The 14,579-nt window shown below is 41.0% G+C and overlaps 1 protein-coding gene across 9 annotated transcripts in view; it reads left to right on the top strand.

The window, feature by feature from the left end:
* The window catches only part of chd9 (chromodomain helicase DNA binding protein 9), a 78,659-nt gene that overhangs the window by 55,362 nt on the left and 8,718 nt on the right, over positions 1-14,579 (top strand). For all 9 annotated transcript variants that reach the window (XM_067594902.1, XM_067594912.1, XM_067594919.1 and 6 more), the window contains 17 exons: positions 266-409; positions 1,585-1,840; positions 2,387-2,597; positions 4,674-4,869; positions 5,249-5,431; positions 6,419-6,604; positions 6,889-6,999; positions 7,142-7,341; positions 7,768-7,967; positions 8,166-8,325; positions 11,166-11,255; positions 12,207-12,310; positions 12,636-12,753; positions 12,892-12,949; positions 13,131-13,179; positions 13,553-13,793; positions 13,948-14,153. In XM_067594902.1, coding sequence (XP_067451003.1) covers positions 266-409; positions 1,585-1,840; positions 2,387-2,597; positions 4,674-4,869; positions 5,249-5,431; positions 6,419-6,604; positions 6,889-6,999; positions 7,142-7,341; positions 7,768-7,967; positions 8,166-8,325; positions 11,166-11,255; positions 12,207-12,310; positions 12,636-12,753; positions 12,892-12,949; positions 13,131-13,179; positions 13,553-13,793; positions 13,948-14,153 — 2,713 coding nt within the window. The remainder of the gene's footprint in view (positions 1-265; positions 410-1,584; positions 1,841-2,386; positions 2,598-4,673; positions 4,870-5,248; positions 5,432-6,418; positions 6,605-6,888; positions 7,000-7,141; positions 7,342-7,767; positions 7,968-8,165; positions 8,326-11,165; positions 11,256-12,206; positions 12,311-12,635; positions 12,754-12,891; positions 12,950-13,130; positions 13,180-13,552; positions 13,794-13,947; positions 14,154-14,579) is intronic.

Raw genomic sequence — 14,579 nt, forward strand, 5'->3', positions numbered from 1 at the left:
AACACACAGTGCTGTGCAGAGTTTCACTGTGTAGTTTTCAAACTAATACAATCTATTTTGACTTGAATGAAATGCTCAAAACATTATGTCTAGCCCTTCCTGTTACACTCTGTTATGCTGTTTAATTAAGTAAGCAAGCCTTGATACAGAATGTAAGAAATGATCATTAATAAACCAATAATTGAAAAAAGTTTGTTTCAGGAGGGCTTTTGATAAATGAATCTAATTATAAATACTTTAACATTCTACTCTTGCCGTATTTCAGGAGCACAAGGTCCTGCTGACAGGAACTCCTCTTCAAAACACAGTGGAGGAGCTTTTCAGCCTGCTTCACTTCCTGGAGCCTGCACGCTTCCCCTCAGAAAACACCTTCATGCAGGAGTTTGGAGACCTCAAGACTGAGGAGCAGGTGAGCCTGCAGATACATGGACAACATGGCCTAACATGTTTATGTTTTGTGAATGATCAGAATCAGTCATACAACAGATATCACAGTGAACATACAATGTAATAAGAGATGAAATTATCAAATAATGTAGTTTGAGCTTCTGTTGTTATTTCTGTCACCTTAAGGTTTACAATTGTTTCAAGGAAAGACAATTTTTAGTGTTGGTGTATTATATGAAAGGACAGCCAAATTATTGTCTTTTTTAGACCTTCACAGCACACATCGTTGCTCAGATACAAAGATCCTATTGGTACAGATGGAACCCTTGAAGTGGAGCTTTTTCTAACTAGGCCACAGTGACATTTTGTACAGCACACACACACACCATATGGTGGATAATGGTAGGAGATAATGGAGTATTATGCTACTCATTGTATTGACACAATTGCTCACAAGAAAAATGCCTTTTACCTTTCCTCTACATACTGCTGGTATTTGGCATTTCGCTCGCCAGTAACACTGAAGAGAAGTCTGGGGAAAGACCATTACAACATGTTTGAAGTGTCGTTCTCAGGCTGAAAGTTAAAATATTTGGAACAGCTACAGCTGTACACTGGATACTAAAACTAGAAGCTCTTAGTGCCAGTGGGAATGTGAAGTCCTTTTCATAGTAAAAGCTCTTGATGTTAAGAGGTTCTTGTTCACCATCACAACATAACTGATGTTAGACAAGGGCCTGTATGTGTAATGCTGTGATGGTAAATATGGAATAAAGAAATGTATTAAGTCTATTGTCAGATATTAATAATATACAGAATATGATGTAAAGCCTTTGATATAAAATACTACATTCTAGTTCTGTGTTTGGTTACTCCTACTAGATTACATGTACTTTACCCAGTTGTGTAGTTTTAGTGGTTCTTTGCCTCTGCGTCATCCATTACAGTCGTGGGAGTTGAGGAAAGGAAAGGAAACTGAAATGCTTGGTCTGATGCTGCACTGCAATCAAATTTTGGATACAATTATTGACTATAATAAATTATTCTCAACTTGGCAATGGAAAACTGACTGGAGCACATCAAAACCTTTGAAATGTCATGTGTGACACTGTTTGTTTTGGCTCCTGCTCTAAACCAAGTCAAGCGCAGCAGTTAGTGAATTTCATAACTGTAACCGTCATCTTTTTTGGCCCACAGGTACAGAAGCTTCAGGGTATCTTAAAGCCCATGATGCTGCGTCGGTTGAAGGAGGATGTGGAGAAGAAGTTGGCCCCTAAAGAAGAAACCATCATAGAGGTTGAACTCACCAACATTCAGAAGAAATACTACCGTGCCATCCTAGAGAAGAACTTTTCTTTCCTGGCTAAAGGAGCTGGCCAGGCAAATATGCCCAACCTGGTCAACACAATGATGGAGCTGAGAAAGTGCTGCAACCACCCCTACCTCATCAAAGGTAGGATGATACTTACCAAGTGACTGTTTTTATTTTTAAATACTGTTGAAATATACAGTTGTAATTTTGGCAGGCAAAGCTGCAGAAGGCCTACAATTCCACAATTTCCTGTTTAGTCTTGTGGAGGAGAAGTGGACACAGTTTAGCAGATTATGGTGATCACTATAATTTGATGCCTCAAGGGATCGTTACATCAAACTCTGCATACCGGTGATGTTGGATTAAGAAAACCATGAGGATATTTGCATCTGCACTGAGTCTGCCTAGTATTTGTCACCAGTATCAAATCTGTAGGATGGCATTTGTAGCATATACTCGTAAAATTCATGCTGTATATATTACACAGGCATGTAAGAAGTTGACAGTAAGATGAGGAATGTATTTGATGCAGAGATATTTCTGAAGTTTCTCTTTGTTCATCTGTATTGTGTAAATGTTTGCTGCTGCTTGAGAAAATACAACAGTAGAGCCCGTATCTTCATGAATGCACACTGAAAAGCACAAAGACACAGTAATGCTAATGTATCAATTTCTTCGCTACGCCAGGGGCAGAAGAGAAGATCCTAGAGGACTTCAGGGAGGTGTATAGTCCTACTGCCATCGACTTTCACCTGCAGGCTATGGTGCAGTCTGCCGGGAAGCTGGTCCTCATTGACAAACTGCTGCCCAAGATGAAGGCCGGAGGGCACAAGGTGCTCATCTTCTCCCAAATGGTGCGCTGCCTGGACATCTTGGAAGACTACCTCATTCAGAGAAGGTAATGATGACAGATCAGATGATTAAGGACATTCTGACTGAAGTATGGAAAAGAAATCATGCATTGCAAAAAGTGGTGGGTGTGCGTGTGTGTGTACATGACAACAGATCGTAATTAAGCAGTGTGATATTTATTGTTGAAAAGGGTAACAATTTCTGTCAGTGTATGTAGGGAGGAAAATCAACTTGTGCTGAAAATTTACTGCAGAGATCACCCCCCCCCCACTTCTTTTTCCTGTTGAACCGCTGCTGCTCAAAAATGTAAAGCCACTTTTATCCTCTGGCTTCATATGGTTCTTTAAGATTAAAAAACTTGTGCATGTGACAGTTAGGATTTAGTGTGAACGTTATAACTAGGATTTACAATATACTGGGAACTATAATTCATATGGCTGCAAATGATTAGGAACAGGATATCTCTATTTCTGTAGAGATGTGTTTTAGCATGTGATACATGACGGCCAATGGCCAGTGAGAGCAGTTGGCAGCAGCAATAACAGATACCAGCAGCATTAGCAATTAGAGGTATGGAGCCTCAAAACAACACATCCATCCATCTATTATCTGCAACCATTTATCCTGTTCTGAGTCACAGGGAGCAGGAATCTATCCCAGCATGCACAGGGCAAAAGGCAGTGTGTACACACAGACGACACATATACAGACAAACACCTTCATATTCTCACTCCTCATTCTTGCATATCTTTGGATTGGTGAAGGAAATTGTCTTAAGTAATTGCTCTGGAGGGGAAACATCAAGTAGTATTTTCTTCTCTCCTCTTAAACTCTCAGTGTATGGCTAAACAGATCTCGAAACTCGCATCATTTTGCTAAAGCATAAAAAAGTCAGTCCTTTTCACAGATGCATTGGTAAACATACTAATTTAATATAACATCTGGTCTCCACTATAAGGGTTCATTTTCAAAGATTAAGGGTTAATAAATAGAGCTATTTCACTATCTAAATAATGTAATAACATGATTTTCTTTTATTTACAGTATTTGTTGATTCAGGTCAAATCAATCTCAGTCTTTTTCCTGTTTTTGTGCTAAAAGAGTGATTTTTAAAAAAAAAAAAAATGTTTTTTAACCTAAAATGGGTGTGAATTAAAAGCTTTAAAAAATGCAAGTCTGTTTCCTTGCTCACAGAGCACAGGAGCAGCTGATAAAGATGATGGACACCATTTGTACTTATATCATGGCCATAAACCTACTATACAACTTAAGTACAACATTGCTTTGACACTCAAATTGTGAGCTTGGTCACCTTTCTGTGTGTGTCTGGTTCTGTCTGTGTCAGCAGTGTCTTGAGTAATGTCCGAAAGCCCCATAAAAACCTGATGGAGTGAGTGTTCAGGACATTCTAGCCAGACAACAAGGGGGAGGGTTAGGATTTAATTACATTTAGGAATTTCATATTTACAACTAAGCGTTAGGGTCTCTGGTTCTCATCTTTGCCTTTATTTTTTATTCATCTTCACTCCTCTTCTTCCATCTTTTCCGTTTCACTGTTCTTACTCTTTTGGGTCTTTTTCTCACTTTTCTTTTTGTTGCTTTCATGTCTCTGTTTCTGCCTCTCTCGCTTTTTCTTCTGGCTTCCCTCCAGCAGCTGGAGCACACCCTAAACTATTGTAAACACGAGGTGCTGTGCAGCACAGACCTAGACAAGGTTCAGCAGCAGGTTACAGAAGCCCTCAGGGCTCCACCACATTAGACAAGAAGGAGTTTCTCCTGACTGGAAGTGGATTACCCCGGGGAGGGTGGGGGGTCAGAGTGTGGGAGGGGATGAGAAAAGATGAAAGAGGATCACCACACAGAGAAAGAGTTTTACCTTTTGAGGGTGCCTTTTTTTAGGTGTACATCCAGGCCCGGTCCCAGTCCATAAGTACTATGGCTGTTTCAGTTATGACAGGTCAAGATAGTTTTTAAGAGCTTAATTCACTAATCAAACTACTTAGGAAAACACAAACATAACCAAACTTTTTATATTTAATATTTAAGTATAAGTGAAGTATCTTTCAGATAAGCCACGTATTGAATGCATTATTGTCACAAACAAGCATTTTTTGTCTTGCAGGTACTTGTATGAGCGGATAGATGGACGTGTTCGTGGGAACCTGCGGCAGGCCGCCATTGACCGCTTCAGCAAGCCTGACTCAGACCGCTTCGTTTTCCTTCTGTGTACAAGAGCTGGAGGCCTGGGAATCAACCTCACAGCAGCAGACACCTGTATCATCTTTGACTCTGACTGGAACCCGCAGAACGACCTGCAGGTAGGACATACATACACAAACACATATACGCACACACGTACACACAGTAGTCTATGCAATGTACCACTGTGGATATGTACCACTAATGTTTAGGCATTAGAGAATTCTGGCACACTAACGGTTATCTCTTGTGTGACATCTGCTCATGTAAACACTTGCCAGCTAGACTCATCACCATGGAAAATGCTTTACACTGTGTCCAATCAAGAATACATGAGCATTACTTCATTATTTACATTAGCCTTTATCATGTAGAAATTAACATTTTTCATTTTGATCAGTGATTTAAAAGCAGGTGTCAATTAGCTTAAACTTCAGATATAGAAATGAAACCTATTTGCACGTGTATTGCACTACTCCGTTTTTCTGTTCTTCACAGGCCCAGGCTCGCTGCCATCGGATCGGTCAGAACAAGGCAGTGAAGGTGTACCGTCTGATCACCAGGAACTCGTATGAGCGGGAAATGTTTGATCGTGCCAGCCTCAAGCTGGGTTTGGACAAAGCAGTGTTGCAGAGCATGAGTGGCCGAGATAACAGCCTGGGAGGAGGTACTGGGGGAGGGGTAAGTTTGAGAATTGTCCAAATGGCCTGGAATAGAAATGTGGAATTAAAACATTAAGTCTTTAAAATTATGTTCAGTTTATTTCCAAAGAGAAGTGTTTGTTTTCAGACAGTGCTTGTGATTATAAAATCCAATTTCACAAGTTGACCTTGGCTGGACATGACATTTTTCAGTTTAACTATTGCATCATTAAACAGCTGTATTTTCTTCTTAACATACTCTGCCATACCCACCAAACTCATTTTACAACTTTTTTTTTTTTTTAACTCAGCCACCCTCTTCTGCAGCTACTCATTTTATCATCATATTTAAAATGAATTAAAATCTTAAAATCTGGAAAGGAAATTAAGAACTTAAGTTTAACCACAGTCCTCACAGGACATTGTCTTCTCAACAATAATAAGTCAACACTTTCCGATATCATCAGTCCCGAATGACACCAGAGAAACTCTGTGCCATACGGCAGACAACAAGAAGATGCTAAGCAAAGGAAAAAGAACAGTTTAAACACCCTAAAACTTGGAGCTCACTCTTAAAATTTCCACTTCAAGTGTAACCGATCCTATTAGAGTCTAATCTCTCTCTGAGGGCGTGTGTCAACAGTGTGTGAAGTGTGTAGGTGGATGTTTAGCTGCAGTTGGTGTCCTCTGAGAATTATCTGAACTATAAGGGGGTTGTTAGCTATTAGCAGGTCGCCACATCTGGTTTGACTGAACATATTTGCATACTAAACAGCTGTTGGGGTTAGATACAGGGCTGCTGCTCTTATTATTTTAATACTCCGTGTGTGTGCGCTGTGTATTAAGCAGGCTATGTCTGAGAACACTTAGACTTTTGTAGGTATTAACAGTAAGTTTTTCCTCAAGCATGTATGTAACATGTACCTTACCAATGAATTTTGCAATATTATTTGGTAATGTCACTTATTTTTACTCGGTGGCTGTGTTTTCTTTCCCCTCACTGCCAAACATTCTCCTTACCTCCCAGGCGGTGCAGCAGCAGCTGTCTAAGAAGGAGATCGAGGATCTGTTGCGACGTGGTGCCTATGGGGCCATCATGGATGAGGAAGATGAAGGGGCCAAATTCTGTGAGGAGGACATCGACCAGATCCTCCAGCGCAGGACAAAGACCATCACCATTGAGTCTGAGGGACGAGGATCCACCTTTGCAAAGGTGGTGCAACATGCACACAACACTTTATATATGAAGATTCTGTTGTAGCTTAATATAGTGCATTGTGTGCCACTATATTACTATGCCGTGGCTTTTTCACTCTCACTCTCTTTGACCATAAATGTATTTTATATAATTCAACAATAATGTCTTTTGAAAGTGATGTGAATATTTTACAGGTCACTGACTGTTTTTGATTGCCAACCAATAGCAGCTCATAGTTAGACGTACAGACAATGGCACAGATCATTATGAATCGTTATGATTCTGATGTCTGCTTTCAGGCCAGTTTTGTGGCATCCGGAAACCGCACAGACATCTCTCTGGATGACCCCAACTTCTGGGACAAGTGGGCCAAAAAGGCAGACATCGATGTGGATATGGTCAATGGCAGAGTAAGTACTGCACCACAAATGACAGAAATACACTGAGTAAAGAATAATAAGGACATTACAGAAATGGCACAACTCTCCAGATCATGTTTTATATGAACGGAAAACCCTTTGCTGAAATTTTGATTGCCCCTCCCCTCTACAGAACAGCTTGGTGATTGACACTCCCCGTGTCAGAAAGCAGACTCGGCCCTTCAGCGCCACCAAGGATGAGCTGGCAGAGCTTTCCGAGGGTGAAAGCGACAATGACGAGACCAAACCTAAACTCAGGCGAAACCATGACCGCCTCAACAGCTATGGACGCACAGAGTGCTTCAGAGTAGAGAAGAACCTGCTTGTATACGGGTAAGATGATTAAAATTAGTTTAAGCCACTATCAACCTACAGCAGCCTGACTGAAACACATGTAATACAATGCAGGACAGATAAATCTTCTACAGTCAGTAATGTTTCCTCACAATGTTCCCCACTGTAAATGGCCAATGGCAGTTTTCTACAAATGAACAAAGCTATCATCAATTTAATTGTAAAACCATGTACATGTTGAGTTTCACCACTGAAGTGTCCTCCAAATAGTATACCCAAACAACATTTTAAAGTTCTCACCATGCCTAATATCAGGCATAGAGCAGTTTTAAATTAATATAATATTTAATTCAATAAATTGTACACATTTCCTCCTGGACAACTTTTCAGGCTCACAAATGTTTTCTTGATTTAATCCCTGTGTAAATAAGGAATTTAATAAAATAATTTTTTTTCGTTGTCCAGCTGGGGTCGTTGGAAAGATATTCTCAACCATGGGCGTTTTAAGAAGCAGCTGACAGAGTGGGATGTGGAGGCCATCTGCAGGGCCCTGCTGTCCTACTGCCTGGTCCATTATCGTGGAGATGACAAAATCAAAAGCTTCATGTGGGACCTGATTGCTCCTACTGAAGACGGACGCACTAAGGAGCTGCAGAATCACCTTGGTGAGTCTCAGGATGTATAAGCTTCATTTGGCTGTCCTAAATACAACAGATGGCGGTAATATCAATGTATCACTATGAGTCTGCAGATGATATCACGAAAAGGTTATTGCAGTACAAGGAAAGGTGATAAAAATCAATACACATGGAGAGGTTGTACTAAGTGGGATATGACTTTTGACCCCCCTCTTCTTCCATTAGGTTTGTCTGCTCCAGTCCCTCGAGGCAGAAAGGGTAAGAAGATGAAGACCCAGTCCAGCTCTTTTGACATCCACAAGGCTGAGTGGCTAAGGAAGCACAACCCAGAGCACATGCTTCAGGACGACGGCTACAAGAAACACCTTAAACATCACTGCAACAAGTAGGTGTTTCCTTATGCAGCTATGTTTACATTGTACACTTAACATTTTAAGCATTTAGCTGACACTTTTTATTAGTTACAGTGTGTATATTCCTACATCTCCAACAGTACAATAAACTAGAATTCGTTTTCCTTTTTATAACCAGCTCTTTATAAGAGACCAGTAGTAGTAACCACACAAGATAAATATTATTGGCTACTTGAAATTATTTTCATAGATGAAAGAGACAAAAAGGGTTGGAATGTCTTGTATTGTTCAGGATTTAACTCGCTTCATAGTGCACATGGTGACTAATAGTCTACCACTTGGATATTTTATCTCTTGTGGGTGAGAATGTGTGTTCTCCTGTGTCTGTGTTTAAACCTTTATCCTATTATAGCAACTGGCAGGTGGTCATTATTCTCCTCTAGCACAGATTGTATCAGTTTATTTTAATAGAATGAAGCCTAAGTGTATGAAAATACAATTTGCACGTGGTTCAAATTTTAACTGCAGCACCTCCAAGCAACAGTAATTAGGAAGCACTAACACAACTATTGGAGCCGACACTTTACTGATTCATTAACGGACATGCATCACATGGAGACCAGCTGACTGATACAAATCTTAATGAGACTTCAGCCCAGCTAATGGCTGTCACAGATCTCTCTTATTTACAGACAGAGGGGAAAAGATAGGCCGTTGAGATATAAAGCCAAATAGATGGCTGCTTCTTTTTAAAAGGGGGGCTTGTGTCCATAGGGCTTTGGACACAGAGCACTGCAGCGTCCATAGAAAGTTCCCCATTGTTTCCTGGTCCAGTAGTGCTGAATCCAGGGATTGTCTGATATGTGACAACGGGCAAATGGGGACACACAGTCAGCAGGATTTGCTGACTTCTGCGTTTTCACTCTGAGGACCTGGAATGTGACTGGTGGGGTTGGGGGGGCGTTCACTGGCTTCCTTAACAGGATCATAAATGTAGGATAGAGCTCCTACAGAGGACTAGAAAGTCTAGGAAGTAATGGGAAATGATTTTGACACTTTCCAAAAGTTTTGGAGTTGTTACTGTGTAGTAATATCAGCACTACCTTCAGTGCATGCTGTAATAAAGATGTGAAATTGTGATTGATCAATGCTCTATAGCATGTGTGATAGGATTTTGAGAAAGCACATTAAAGAATGCTATGGTGCTTTGAATTGCATCTGTGAGGCAGCATCTGCCTGTTACACTGGCTTTTGATGGATTGCTTTCTGTGAACAGACCATGAGGGATTCTTTGCATGACGCTCATGTCATGCATACTTTGCTCATTTGCTCCCGGAAGACTGTATGACTAGGCTGAGATCCTCTGCAGCCTCTCTGAGTGAACCACAGCACACACACACACACACACACACACAAAGTAAGGACTTGGAAGGAGAGTGATGAAGGGCTGTGCTGACAGGCAGAGGAAGCGGCAGCTGCTCCTGGGCGGGTCCAGTCACACAGGAGGATAGAGGGTGGAGGAGGGAGAGGGAGGAAGTTCAAGACTTTGATTTAGCTGAACTCCAAGTCCAGACTGGTCACCACAGACATCCATCACTCAGACAGACCAACAGACCTCGGCACTGCAGTTTTTCTTGGTCCTGTCAGTGAATCAGGGAAGGATTTTGGGCTCATTTATAACAATATTTAGCTGAGTTACAGTGTAAGAAAGATGGAATTCCTGGCATGCTGTATTTCAGAGCGACATTCCTCAGTTCTTTCACTGCTGTTGAGCGAAGCGCACAGCTCTCAGTCTGCAGACGTCAATAGTTTGGCAACAGAGGCTGGACACCTGCAGCCATAAAATTTACTTGGCAAATTATTTTTCTTATCTAATTTGTATTAATCTGGTTTGTAAAAGTTTTTATTATATTTTAATGAAGAGTGAGATTTAAGGATTTTCATCCAGGAAAGCTGTATGTCTCAATTTGGATAAAACTGCCTAAATATCCCTGCTCATTTGAAAATGGCAGAGTATGTCTTCTGAGATGTAGCCATTCAAGAAAGAATAATCGTAAATCAGCTAATAATACAGCAATGTTCATAGACAATTTTGTTTTCATGTGAGCAAAACCTGAGGGCTTTGCAACAGCAGAAAGACATGACACAATGGATTAAAAAATTATTTTGTGTTTATAAACAAATGTTAACGTGAAACACTTTCTACATTAAGCAAAATCTCAAGCTGTACCAGACGTTACAGCGTGGCACACCACCGCACCGCCGTTCCCACCACTTCACTCTGTCTCTGCTCAAAGCCTGCTGGCTGTGATGTGTGATCATGCATCACAGAGCTAATGTCTCCCCTGTGAGTCAGCCTCTCTCTACCTTGTCAGCCTCGACTTCCCAGCCTTCATCTACTGCCAGAGCACGACCACATGATGATTGGAGAGAGACTGTTGTCTGTTGATTCAGTCCTCAGAGCCGTGCGACAGAGCTGCTCATGACTCCCTGTGTGGTTGATAAAATAATGTCGACTTCAGTGATAGTTAATTGATCAGGGATTGTATGCATTGGTCACGGTGACTCATAAAGTGTGTCCTGCTCTGTGGAAGGCCTGTACAGATAATGATTTATAGCCGTACACTGTTCATCACAAAAAGGAATAACCGTACAGGCAGATCAATTGTAATGTGTGCTGTTAATGTTATGGCAATGAAATGATAGGACTTCACAGTATAATCCTGTTTGTAATTCATTTCACTCGTGTGCATTGTGTTCATCAGGTTGCTGTGTGACTGTGGGAACGTGTGTGTGTGTGTGTCGGTTCTGCTCGCTCAGCGTTTGTGCATGGTCAGGGCTTTTTTGTGACCAGTGGGCTTTCTCTGTGCAGGGTGCTGCTCAGGGTCAGAATGCTCTACTACCTGAAACAGGAGGTGATAGGAAGCCAGGCCCAGCAGGTACTAGACGGCGTGGAAGCAAGGTGAGCTCAACTTTGACAAACTCAGGTGTTACATTACCTCACATACACTTTCCCTATGCTTTATCATTGTTGGCTTTATTCTACACCTTTTACCGCTTGGAACAGAATCACTTAAATCAACTAACACAAATACAATTCACAGAATATATTTGTGCTAGTTACACATTAAACAGTAGACGGCATGTAATTGCTGCTCAGAAATGGAATTCCTACACAGATGGTAAGATAAATTTAGCAGCTTTATTACAAGAGCTTAAACCAGGACAGAGCTGTCTACTGCCAATAGCAGTGTTTCCATATCAAGGTGAATTAGCTGCCTCATAATTTTTCTTCCTTTAGTGTGAGTGTGGTCATTAGCATATAGTATCAACCTGTTGAAGGAAGAAACAGCTGATCAGCCAAATGAATAAGAAAGCTATAGAGCTCCACCTGCTGGTGAAAGATGGGCATTTTTCTTGTTTCTGATATAATGCTGTTCAAAATGGTTCATCGAAACTGTTAACAAGGAAAGCGCCATGCAAAGTTACATAGGGCTTTTATTGTTTCACAGGTCTTATGTTGTTGTTTTATCAAAAAAAGCCTTCCAGAGAAGATACATGTTGGCCTCCTGAACAGCCAGAAGTCTTTGCATGAATAGTAAACTAAAACAGCAATGGAAACAAATTAAAAAGCAAGTGGGGGTTCTTTTCTAAATCATAATCAAATTTAGGTTTTTCAAAGAGAGGACTTGTATACAATATTTGCGTGTATCAGGAAAAGCAGAATGAAAATCTGCAGAGCTCTGGGCCCAGAGATGGAACGGTCTACTGGCGTAGATTTACGTAACTGCCTCTCACAAACCATGTTGCAATAAAGGAACTGTGTTTAAGCCAAAACTGCAGTCAGAGTGCTAGAATATCAGTAAGTGTATGAAATTTCTTCCCACAATGTCTGTCTGAAACTCCTCCTCAGTGAGATAAATATCTGGGTGCCAGAGCCTGATCATTCTGAGCTTCCAACCTTGTGGTGGGATACCGTCTCTGATAAGTGTCTGCTGCTGGGTATCTACAAGCATGGTAAGTAAACTCAGTGCTTACTGTGACTAATTATTTGAATTCCCATATTGTATAAAGCCATGTCATCTGGAGGTGGCATTAAATCCTACTAGCCCCTACTGTACTTTTAAAGCAGAAACAGAAGAGGAAATAGTCAGTACCTGACAATTTTATTTTCACTGATAAATTTTGGTGTCACTTTTATAGTGTATTTGTGTATGTGTTTTCCATTGATAGCAAGTGATTGTGGGAAAATGTCCAGCTTGTGTTTGTGGCCCTATCTAAGGTTTCCATGCATTATCCTTTGCTAACCTTGGTGTTTGCTTATCCTCCTGTGCACTCCCAGGTTATGAAAAGTACAACACTATCCGTGCAGACCCTGCCCTGTGCTTCCTAGAGCGTGTGGGACGACCGGATGAGAAGGCCATCGCTGCCGAACAGAGAGGCAATGATTTCATGGATGGGTGGGTACATGACCTGGGCCTGAAAAACATTATTTGGTCTTTGTTTTATCTCGCTTGACTAACATTTAGATATTTTTTAAATTTTCTCCACTAAGTTGTCAACTGCAAAAATGAAACAAATTTTATCTGCATGTGCAGGGATGTAGATGATCCGGAATACAAGCCTGCTCCAGCCCTGCTGAAGGACGATATGGAGGTAAGACCACAGGAACCAAAAGGGAATATTGGCCCTCTGATAAGGCCCAGTAACACTCTATCTGACTGGCTGAAGAAATTATTCCCTTTGTACATTTGTGATTTACTATGCAATCCATCACTATCTTGTATGTTTCCTGTTTGAATATGATGTGATAAACGCACACTGTCCTCTCATGTAGGATGATGCCTCTTCTCCTGGAGACTTGGTTGTCACTGACAACGCTGGAGGTGAGTATTAGATGCTTGTAATCCACCAAGGATTATCATCATCATAATTAGGCTTCCCACATACAGGAGCAATCTAGAAAAGTTCTGAAATTTTAAATGTTCAGGTCTGGAGTAAAGATGAAATCTGCACATGCAAAATGTTCTTTGTTCTGCACATTAGTGGAAAAAAACAGAAATAATGGCACTTTGTCACAAAACTGGACTTATCTCATTTATTATTAATGATGTGTCAAATTTGGCTGCAAACTTAATTACTTACTTAAATTAATAGTGACTAATTTTCATAGCAGTGTTGTTACTCACTGTAGATAGAATTTAAAAAAAAAAAAAAAAAAAAAAAAAAATACTGAAACGGAAAATTACTCTGTTCCAGATGCAGTTCCAGTGACGGAAGGTGAAAGTATCTATTGGCCTTCTTCTTCGGTGCTGACTGCCAGGCTGAGGCGTCTGATCACAGCCTCCCAGCGCTACACCAAGAGCCGGCAGATCCTCCACATCCACCAGGCTCAGTCTCAGCAGACCATGATAATGTCTGCTCCGCTCTGCCCGCTGCCCCCCACACTCAACGACACCCTCAACCCCAAGATGGCTGCTAAGATTGAACGCCAACAAAGGTCAGTGCACAGATCAGATCAATGATTGTTTGAGAAAGAAATATATCTCGGATGTTTAGACTAATATTTCTGTGATAAAGTCAGAATATATTATTGTAACCACAGAATATAGATGTAAATTGGAAAATTTACACTGTAATAACACTGTCAACAGATGGACCAGGCGAGAGGAGGCTGACTTCTATCGGGTGGTCTCCACTTTTGGTGTTGTTTTTGACCCAGACCTTGGACGGTTTGACTGGACCAAGTTCAGGGCCATGGCTCGACTGCACAAGAAGACTGATGAGAGTCTGCAGAAATACCTGTGTGCTTTCACCGCCATGTGCAGGCGGGTGTGTCGCCTGCCACCCAAGGAAGGAGGTCAGAAGCCTATTTGCTTATTCACACATGAACACACACACATATAAACAAGTCTTTATTAATATACATCTGAAGTGAAGAGGTCTGGATACTCAGGAGACCACATCAACATTTTGCTTTTGAAATTCAACAGTTTCCCACACAAAGTGTTAGCCTGCTAGACCCTATGATCATGAAATTATGTGCTTGTCCAGTTGCTTTTTTTATTTCACTGACAAATAAATGAGATCTGAGTACTTTTGAATGTATGGTGTTGTCAGAACACTGCATATTATGCTTTGTCCGTTGTCACACACACGCACACACTTCTCAAAATGAGTTCACCAGCTTTTCACACAGGAAAGATGGGAGCAGACATAACTAGCATACATGAACCCGACTGGCGAGAGAAAACAATTAACTGTGACCTTGCTGGTGGTAGAGGAA

This window comes from Thunnus thynnus, chromosome 1, assembly GCF_963924715.1.
Source record: "Thunnus thynnus chromosome 1, fThuThy2.1, whole genome shotgun sequence".
Classification (NCBI taxonomy): domain Eukaryota; kingdom Metazoa; phylum Chordata; class Actinopteri; order Scombriformes; family Scombridae; genus Thunnus; species Thunnus thynnus.